Source organism: Chrysochloris asiatica, unplaced genomic scaffold (assembly GCF_000296735.1).
Source record: "Chrysochloris asiatica unplaced genomic scaffold, ChrAsi1.0 scaffold00075, whole genome shotgun sequence".
NCBI lineage: Eukaryota > Metazoa > Chordata > Mammalia > Afrosoricida > Chrysochloridae > Chrysochloris > Chrysochloris asiatica.
In genome coordinates this window covers 11,451,279-11,461,709 of record NW_006408593.1, presented here as the reverse complement: position 1 = coordinate 11,461,709, position 10,431 = coordinate 11,451,279, and the positions used below count along the sequence as shown (strand labels likewise).

Below are 10,431 nucleotides of genomic sequence, written 5' to 3'. Positions count from 1 at the left end.
ATTATGACACCAGCAAGAGGAATAACTTATTTGTGACTGGAATTTCAGAACAGGAAGAGACACCAAAAACCACCGAGAAAATTAATGAATTGTTGGAGGAAAGCTTCCTTAACACCATGAAATATGAGAAGATAGGTGTTCAAGAAGCTGAATGAACTCTAAACAGGGTAGACCCCAAAAGAAAATCACTAAGACATTCTAATCAAACTCTTTAAACCAAAGACAAGGAAAGAATCCTGAGAACAGCTTGGAAAAAATGAAAATTACCTACAAAGGAAAGCCAATAAGACTAAACTCTGAATTCTTAGCAGAAACCATGCAGGCAAGAAGACAGTGGGATGGCATACATAAAACTCTGAAAGAAAAAAAAATTGCCAAAGAAGGATTATATGTCCAGCAAAATTGTCTCTCAAATATGATGGTGAATTAGGACATTTCCAGATAGATAGGAATTAAAAGTATTTGTAAAACCTAGACCAACCTTACAAAAAATATTAAAGGACATTCTTTGGACAGATAATCAATAACAGACAGCCACCTGAGATTAACATATATAACAATTATCACCCAGAACTCAACCCGGATGTAAGTGTCCAAAGTAAAACAAATTTAAGTACAAGACTGAAAATAGGAAACCAGTTAACTGTTTGAAGCAAAAACAACAATAAAAACAAAAGAAAAAAGTTACAGAACTTTCAAACAAAGAGGAAATCAAGTAAATTTCAAGACAGTAAATAAATAAAAATAGTCTGAACTGTAATCCTGAAACTAGATCAAGTCATACTCCTAGCCCTAACGAAACCCCTTCTCCGAACAATAATACTAGACTTAACCATAATCCTAATATTACATAAAACCCTAGACCTAGCCATAGCCCTAACCCTAACTCCTGACTCCTACCCTCCACCTTCAAAAAATGTTCTGCTTGTGTGTGATATTAAATGATATTGTTTGATAATTTTTATATTCTGTTGGAACATGGACACCATGTAAACATGTCTAAAAGTCAAAGAATTCCAAGGGCTACTGACAAGAAAGGATGTGACAGTCTCTTAATAGACAGTCCTGGTGTGGCGCTGTGGGTTAATGTGCCATTTGAACTGCAAGGTCGGCAGTTTAAGCTCATCAGCTGCTCCTCGGAAACCCTATACAGGGTCGCTATGGGTTGGAATTGACTCGACAGCGCTTAACAACAACAACAATAGACAGTGGATTCCTGTTCTTTAAGAGCCATCCACTTGTGGTATTTGTTGTTAGGGTTGTTGTGTTGGTTCTAACTCCTAGACCTTATCTATGACGACAGAATGCAACACTGCCCGTACCTGCGCCATGCTCACAATCGCTGATATGCTTGAGACCGTTGGTGCTACCACCGTGCCAGTCTGTCTCACTGGGGTTCTTCTCCTTTTCTGCTGACCCTCCACTTTACCAATCATGTTGTCCTTCTCTAGGAACTGATTCCTCCTCGTAAAATTCCTGAACTAGACATGACATCTAGTCATCCTAACTTCTAGGGAACATTCTGGCTATACTTCTTCCAACACAAATTTGTTCTTCTGGCAGCCCATGTTACTTTTAATATTCTTCTCCAAAGGTGGTGGTTGTTGTTCGTAAGTGCTGTTGAGTCAGTTCCAACTCACAGTGACACTGTATATAGGGTTCCCGAGGAGTGGCTGGTGGGTTTGAACCGCCGGCATTGTGGTTAATAGTCCAGTGCTTGTCCTACAGTACCACACCAGGACTGTTCCTCTAACAGTGTTGTTGTTGTTAAGTGCCATCGAGTTGTATCCAACTCACAGCGACCCTGTGGTTCAAGCCAAACTTGCAATCCAACTCATTAACCCATAGCCCCACACCAGAACTCTTCTCCAACTGCACTAGGTAACTAACACACTTCACTTCTGAGCACCTCCATTTTGGTTTTCAGTTAGTTTCTTTCATTGTCCTTACCACAACTGTTTATTTGTTTTTACTGTCTTGTCCACTGTTTTGTCTCCCTACTACTTGGTGCATATTTAGCACTCAATAAACAGACTATGGTTTGTTGATGCTGATAGTAACAGTGGTACAGTATGCTGGCTACTGCGCTAGCATGTTAGATGTGTATCTTATGTGGTTGGAGGGGAAAGGAGTATCCCCATTTCTTAGGTAGAAAAAGTGAGATCCAGCTTGCTGAAGCCATGTAGCTTCTAAGAAGTGAATCCTAGGTCTCCTATTCAAGTGCTCTTCAAAGGCAGAAATGGACCAAAAATGGCCAGGCCACTGGTCCTCCATTCTCCCTCCTCACCCACCTTTTTTAAAAAATGGCTACTGCCCTCAGAAAAGGAAGAGAAGATGGGTTGTCTGTGCTTTTGGGAAGGGTATCACGTTTGCCTTCTTGTAAGGTAACATTCCAGGAGGAGGTCAGGGGCTCTTTAAATACCATAGAGATGAGCTAGAAGGGTGGGGGGAGGGTAGTACTGCTGCCTGTGGGAGTAGCCTGGGATGCTGGAAGTCTGTCTCCTGGCTGTTCCCCAGGTTTCATCTGTGTCAGAATGGAGGTCCATGGGAAGTGTTGATTCCATGATTCCAGCCCATCTGTGCACCTTGTGCGTTTTTGTGTATGTGCAGGGAGAATGCTTATGCAACTTGAAGAATGTCATTAATGTCACTGCAGTGTACATGCAGAAATCGTTGAAGTGGCATGTGTTCAGCTGTGTATATATATATTTAATGTTTTATTGTGAATTATGTGATAGTTTACATGAGCGAACATTAACTTTACATTCGTCCTATCATATATCATTTCATTGCCATGGTTACAATCCCCTCCATGCATCATCAAGCAACCATAGGGTATACCCTGCAAGCCTGCCCTCCAATCGTCAGCACACAGCCCCTCTCCCTCTCTGGGTCTAAAGTTCCCAGCCGCACCATCTCTCCATGTCATCATCTCTGCCTCCATGTCTGGTGTCACTGCTTCTCTGGGTAGGGTCCCACTCTCCGCTCTTCTCCATTGATGGTCCCAGGGACCTCTGCTCCTGGACTGCAGTCAACCACTCCCCTCCTTTTGCTATATAACGTCTACCTTTACATTTCCAACCCTCATAGTCAGTCCCGGTAACAATTATTCACTACAGTATCACAAGAGACCTATCCGCATCTCCTTTCATCAGCCCGGCCCAGACTGAATACTGCTCAGTGGAGATTCTACCTTCCTCCGCATACAATTTGGATCTAGGATCCCTCTTGAAAGCTTGTAAGCCAGTCAATTTTTGCCTTTGAAGCCCCCCCCCCCCATTTTGGGTAGCCAAAGTCCAAGTTGCCCATCCCTGTCCATTCTGTGTATGGAGGGGGTGGGAATGATCCTCACTGTAAATATTTGTTCCCTCTTTTGAGCTACTGCATCCATAGGTGTAGGTCAGTTGTGTCTATTTTTAACAAAACATCAAGGAAACCCTAAACACACACGCGGTCGCCATGTGTTGAAACAGACTCAAAGGCAACTGGAAATTTTGGACCTTGAGGTCTAGGTACCAACCTTCCAGGAAGCCCACTCTTCCAAACTCATTTCCCTCAAGTGGATTCACTCAGTGATCCTATAGGACAGAGATCTGTTTCATAGGGGTTTCCAGACTGTAAATCTTTATGGGAATACAGCTTCATCTTTCTCCTTAAGAATTGCAGATGGGTTTGAACCACTGACCTTGTGGTTAGCAGCCCCTTCCCTCATAGGAAGGATCCTGGTATTTGGGCCTTTTGGATGCACCCTTCCCAGAAGGAGAAGGCTCTTGGAAGTCCTGCACAGGCACCCCAGCTTGGTGAGGGCAGGGGCACCTTCCTTCTCATGTATGCATAGCTTCTCCAAGGGGCCTTGTTCACAAACCGACTGGCCACGTCTCCCCTCCCACCATTCACTCTACACATGGATGTCAAATTCTATTTTTTATTAAATCACAAACAGTTGAGGGCATTTGGCTCCACCAACTTCAATAGAAACCATGTGGGATTGTGAGGAGACCGAGAAGGGGGTGGCAAGGGGAGAAGACCTGCTCTCCCCAACCCTTCACTACAGGGACTGAAAACATCAGAAACTACCCCAAGAAGATGGGAGTACAAAATGTCAGGGCTTGAGCCCCCCAGAAAGGGAGGGAGAGTGAGGTGGGGAAAGCAGGTTTTTTCAGGCCTGAGCCTCAGGGAGGAATTCAGATGTCCATTATCTTCTTGGCAAGGAGAGGCTCAATCAGGTTGTCCCATCTTCCCCACTGGAATCTAGGGGTTCCCAGTACCCTGGGAAGGCAGAGAAGCTTCCTGGCTCCATGACCAGAAGGCTGTGTCCCTGAGCCAAGCAGCTATGCCAGGTACTGGGAGTCAAGAGAGTGAAGCCAGTAAAACTTGTCCAGAAATGTTGTTAAATGACCCTGCTTAACCCCTAAAAGATGTGGGGGTTCCACATCCAGAGCTTCAAGTGTGGGGTGCAGACAGTGGGGATAGGATGCTTTCCCATGATCCATGACATTCCCAGCAGCCCCTGGGTGTACCAGCCTACACTTCCCTAGGAAGGCAGGCTGGTTTGTGGGGTCAGGCTGCCTGCTCAGGGCCCCAAGTGAGCTTTCTTGGATAAACCCCTTCCATTGGTCTGCGCAGGAGACCAGCTCCCCTGAGTCTTGTGAAGACATAATGGCTTCACCAAAATTGTCCCTTAAATGTCATAGGCTGTCCCCAACTTCAGGGCTGGTGTGGAGGCAGACAGGTCCTGGGAAGAGGGCAGGCAGGGGTGGCATGTTCTACCCTTCCCCAAGAACTAGTTCTTCTAGAGAGCTTAACTGGCTATTCCCATGGGGGCTCTCCTTTCAAGGTGAGGACAAAACCCCAGAAACAGGCAAGGGGGTAGAGAGATTTGCAACTTTCTGTCATTACTTGAAAATGTTGCGTCCTTTTCAACCTCCACGTTCCAATCCAATCTATATACACTATTCCTTCCCCACCACCCCTCTGGGCTCAGAAGACAGTCTTCATTGCTGCCCTGGGCCCAGCCTGAGTGTTCTCCGAGGGCCCTGGGAGGAGCTCACACCCCTAGGGGGCTCTTCTCGTCCTCCTTGGGGCTGGGCTCTTCTGGAACCTTCTTCATCTCCCAGCCCCTGACCCAGGTATAGGCAGACGAGCCACCCAGTACCATCATGTTGCTTGTCCACCAGAGGATGCTCTTGGTCTCCTCATAGTAGAGGACAGCCAGCACCGTCTGGGCACAGGCCTTGGCCGTGCCTGACACGTTGTGGGTCAGGGGGCTAGTGAACTTGATCTGCAGTCCTGTTACGTAGCCAATGGCGAAGCCAAACAGGCCACTCAGCGTCATCATACCCCAGAAGTGGGCGCTGCCCAGATGGACGAAGTTGTGGAGGGTCTGTAGCTCCCCTAGCAGTAGGAGTAGGGGCAGGAAGAGCACGCAGGCGTTGGCATTGTTGTAGAAAGTCAGACGCCAGATGCTGCCGTCCACCGCCGGAAGCACCTTCTTAGTATAGATGGCGTTGAGTGAGACACAGAGGCTGGCTAGCACGCCGAAAAGCGTGCCCACCCAAGACAGGGTACCCTCTTCTCCTTCCTGGTCCACACCAAGCCAGAAGCCGCCTGCAGAGGGGAAGGGGGACAAGGAGGACAGTGGGGAGAAAGGACAGAACTTTTGACATCCAAGTTCATGAGCTGTGCAATGCTGCTCTTGCTGCCCTCCCTCCTTCCCAACGTGGTCTGCAAGAAATAGGTCTAGAGTCTCAACTGCATGCAAAGACCTAGAGCAAGGGCTGGAGGAATGGCTCAGAACAAGACAAAGCTCTTTGCAGAGCTTATATTCTAGCAAAGGAGAAAGCCATGAAATTAATTCATTTCTCATTTACACAATGGAATTACAATGCAGCCGGATCCCTAACTGGATCCCCTGTGCTGGCTTGGGGCATCTGGAAAGTGCTCTCTGAGCTGAGTTCTGGAGGGCGAGTATTACTTAGTATGTTAGAGGACTGTGGACAAGTGACTTCAGGTTTCCTAGCCTCAACTTCCTCTTCTGTAAACTGAGAGCATCCCACAGAGTCAAGATGAGTGATAAGGTGGACTTGTTGACTTGTTCGTGATATGAAGTTGTTTGAACACTCTTTATGAGCTTCTAGTCTCATGCCACCTCCTTGTTAAAAACCTTGATGGTCCCCCACTGCCCACCTCAGCCTGGCACCCTGGACTTCCCACATCCTTGTCACCCCCTCTCTGTCCCATGATTGCCCCAAGTCATCCTCTCCTCGCCTGGCTTCTCATTCAAGGGCTTCAGTGTCCTTGTTCATTTCCTGAAACACTCTCCTCCCTCATTCTTCCAGAGGAGGCCTTTCCTGATACCTCAAGCACGCAGACCTCTTCTTCACCTCTTCCTGCTGCGTTTTCCTTTAAAACCCAGGCTGCCCTGGCTGCTAGACACCAGCCATAGGGATATCAGAACCTTCCGTAGGCTCCAGAGTCCCAGAAGGCAAGGGTTGGACTTCATACCAGCTGTAGCCCCAGCCCCAACAATAGGCAAACAACAGGCAGGTCTATCAGGTGAACAAATACACTCCTTACAAAAATTAACCAGTTAAGACCAAACGAGCAGCATTTACCCAAGAACAAAGTTCTATAGGCAGGCAGGGCTAGAAGATGAGGATGAATGGAAACAGGAAACACAGGGAAGATGTGGGTAAGTGATGTTACGTTGTGGGGACTGTAATCAATGACATGAAACAAAATGGGTATGAACTGTTAAACAGAAAACTGATTTGTTCTATAAGCCTTCACACAATTCACAATCAAAAGCTTTTTTTGTTGTTGTTGTTTGTTTAAGTTACTTAACCTCTTTGACTTCCGATTTCCTTCATCTGTAAAGATCTGGGTTAGTTTCTTGAGTTCCTACTTCAATCTATTCTCCACCTTGCAGCCATACTCAGTTCTCAAGGCCAGCACCATGTCAAGTGGGCTTGTCTGGGCAGCCTCATACCTGCAAGCTCATTCTGTCCCAGCCATGAGGAAGCGCACATACTCTTCCGTCTGCCTAGAACATTCTCTGCCTACTCTACCCTGTTTACCCATGCGGCACCTCCTCCAGAAAGCCTGCTTGGATTGCCCCATCTCAATCCTGCATCTTCTATGTCCTCATCACAGTCTTCAGCACTTCAGTATAACAGTCATCTACTGTAACATTCTTTTCCAAGTGCAGGAACTGAGTCCAGACCTGTATCTCCAAAGCCTAGCACAGTGACTGGCTTGCTCTGGACTATATCAATTAATTAGATTTTTAATGAATAAATCAACAAATGGAAGTTGTTGTAAGTATTATGAGTATGTTGTACTGTGGTGGCTTGCATGTTGCTATGATGTGCTTGTGGGCTGAAAAGTTATGCTACTGGTATTTCAAATACCATCAGGGTCACCCATGGTGCATAGGTTCCAGATTAAGACTAGGAATAAATGTCTGGCAATCAACTTCTAAAAGTTAGCCAGTAAAAACCCTAGGGATCACAGTGGAATGTTGTCTGACACAGGGCTGAAAGATAAGCCCCTTAGGTTGGAAGGCACACAAAATACACAGTGGCCACAACAAGAGACTCGAGGTCCACTAATTGTGAAGATGGAGCAAGACTAAGAAACATTTTGTTCTGTTGTATATAGCAACAACCTAGATAGTAAAGAAGTTGTTGTTAAGTGCTGTTGAGTCACTTGTGACACGAAGAGACCCTATACAGGATTTCCAAGGAATAGCTGGTGGGTTTGAATCTTGTGGTTAGCAGTCCTACAGTGCCACCCCAGGGCTTCAAAGCAGAAGAGGCACCTACAAGAACCTGGACACCCACTCTCCTTCCCTTGGCATAGCCTGGGCACAGTAGGTGTCCACAGACCATGAGACTGCCTGCTTAGCCTACCTCCTCTGGCTGGTACCTTTGGGTACAAAAGAGAAGTGAATCTCAAGATTCCAGACCTTGGTGGGGGTGGGAGAGAGGGGCTTTCAGCCAGAAGGAGCTCGGGAAGGTGCCACATGACATGGGGTGACAGGGAGAGGAGGCCTGGAGGACTTGTCTTCCCCACAGGGACAGGCAGGAAAGCGAGCCAGATCCTGGAGCAGCTAGGGAGACCACCAGCCCCCATGTCCCCCTGCGCCAGGAGGTTCCTTTGATTACTTCCTGGGCTGGGACCCAGTTTCCCTAGGGACCACCTTCTTGCTTGTGAATTCTCCTCCCCAAAAGGGTCTCCCTCCACTCCTGACAGGCTCAGCAGGACAGTAGTTAAAATCCTGGGGGGCATCTGGGGTGGTGGGAGAGAGGACTGAGACTGGTGAACTCCATTCCTGCTGGGGTGTCTCAAGGGCTCCTTACCTACTAACTTTGCCCTCCTTCACCCAGCCTTCCTGCTTGGGCCTAGGCTGGGTGACTCTAGATCCAGTGGGAACATTTCTAGGACAGGTAGCATGGGAGAGGCCTCTCAAACCAGTGTTCTTCATCCTCAGGCTCTAATCAACATCGAAGAGTATGTAGGTCAACTAGGAACTTTCTGGCACCAAGGAAAACCTGAACAGATCACATTCTTAGCCAACAGATTTAGAAGCACCCTGAGGGAATGGATTTCTGGAGGAATCTCCAACCCAGATTGCCACCATGTCAAATGTCCTGTGATGATGGAAATGTTCTGGAATATGCTGTCCACTATTGGAGCCACTAGCCACACGTGGCTCTTGAACACCTGAAATGTGGCTACAGAATCAAGTTACACCACCTGTGAAAAAAGAACTGAAAATTTTCTTTCATTGGATTCTAACAAATTAAAATTTAAATAGCCATCTGTGGCTAGTGGCTACTGTATTGGACAGTGCAAATCTAAATCTTCTCTGGAGAAGAACAGAGCAGAGTGGTTTTAGAAGTATAGGCCAACTGGACCGTTTACTAGCTGTGCAGCTCTGGGCAAGTAACTTAACCTTTCTGAGCCTATGTTCTCATTTGTAAAATGGAGATGATTATAGTGAAGGGACCTCTCAGATGCTGTATGTGAAATGATGATTATTTTCTGAGGGGCAAGACTGGGAAGGCAGCTAAGACCTCTCCAAGCCCCGTCTCTGGGCACTGTCTCAAGAATTACCCAGAGACAGCAAGATCCGAGGAAGTAGTCATTAAAAGTCACATGGTCCTCTAGAAAGAGCACTGGCTACAAATCAGGGTCCTTGGGTTTACAGAGCTTGACAGCTAGAATTCAGATCTCAGTTCTGCCACTTATTAGCTGTGTGACCTTGGACAAGTTCCGTAACCTCTCTTGTCTTTCTTAGCTTTAGTCTTCCTTCTATAAAATGTGGGCTGTGATCAGATCTCTTTCTGAGGATTAGTTGAGTTTATATGGGTAAAAGCATTTAGATTGGTATCTGGCACATTGCAAGCACTTGGAGTTTATTGCTTTTGATTTTTGCAATGCTGTTGTTGTTATTGTTGTTATTATTACTGTTGCCCTGGCTAGGCCTCAGGCTCTTCTTCATATGCCTGCTGCACCATGGGAGCTGGGACAGATACAGTTCAAAGCTCTTAGAAGGGTTGATCCCCCAAGCCCACCCCACTCCCGGTCTGCTTACCAATGATGATGCCACAGGTGAGCAGGGCATAGAAGGAGGTGGTCTGTTTGAGCAGCAGGTAGGAGAGCAGCACATTAAACACGGTGGTGAGCGAGCGGCCCACGTTGTAGAAGGCTACGCCGACGTACTTGAGGCAGAGGTTATTGAAGGTGATCATGCCGATGAAGACCACGGACAGGGGCAGGACACTGCGGGCCACCCTCAGGTCCAGGCGCAGAGAGGGGAAGTCCACAGAGCCCGGGCAGCAGGCAGCCAGTGTGCTAAGGCCCTTGCATAGCAGCGCAGTGACCAGGCACTGGTAGAAAGTGACGAAGATGGGGGTGTCCAGCCGCAAGGAGGGGCTGTCCAGTAAGTACTTGTTCAGAAACACCATAGAGATGGAGGTGACCCAATATAAAGAGACCACCAGTGCGATCTGCAACGCCCGCATCAGAAAGGGCTTCTCCTCGCTGCCCTCCGCCTCTCCGGAGGGGTCTGAGCTTCCCATCATGGCCATGTGCAGGATCCTGGACCGCTTCAGAGGGGCCCTGTTCATGGTAGCAGAGGAGCTGGGTCACCCCACTGCCCAAACCCTGACTCCCTGGAGGCCACTTCTGCTTTCTGCTGCCCTCAACTGTCACAGGGGAGTGGTCTCCGGGTCTCACCACAGTTCTTCTACTTTGGTGCAGCACAACCTGCTTTCACCCTGAGGGGGCTCATGAGACACGACACAGGAAGGAGTTGGGTCAGTCCCCTAGCGGGGACTAAGGCTAAGAAGACCGGAAGGGGCGATAGAATGGAAGAAGGGTCAGGGCGAGGTATGGAGGAAGAAGACGAGAGAATAGGGCGGAGGG

At 47.7% G+C, this 10,431-nt stretch overlaps 1 protein-coding gene across 1 annotated transcript; it reads right to left on the bottom strand.

Moving 5' to 3' along the window:
* Nucleotides 1-5,047: 5,047 nt before the first annotated feature.
* On the bottom strand, nucleotides 5,048-10,133 carry SLC35C1 (solute carrier family 35 (GDP-fucose transporter), member C1). Its single transcript, XM_006865041.1, has 2 exons — nucleotides 9,599-10,133; nucleotides 5,048-5,607 (listed from the first exon to the last, which is right to left on the bottom strand). The coding sequence occupies exons 1-2, from the start codon at nucleotides 10,131-10,133 to the stop codon at nucleotides 5,048-5,050; spliced, it is 1,095 nt and encodes a 364-aa protein (XP_006865103.1).
* Between the last annotated feature and the right edge of the window lie 298 nt (nucleotides 10,134-10,431).

Coding starts and splice junctions, on each gene's coding strand:
- SLC35C1 (XM_006865041.1), bottom strand. CDS start 10,133: ATGAACAGGGCCCCTCTGAAGCGGTCCAGGATCCTGCACATGGCCATG. Junction 5,608..9,598: donor CACCTGTGGCATCATCATTG/GTAAGCAGACCG, acceptor TCCCCTCTGCAG/GCGGCTTCTGGCTTGGTGTG.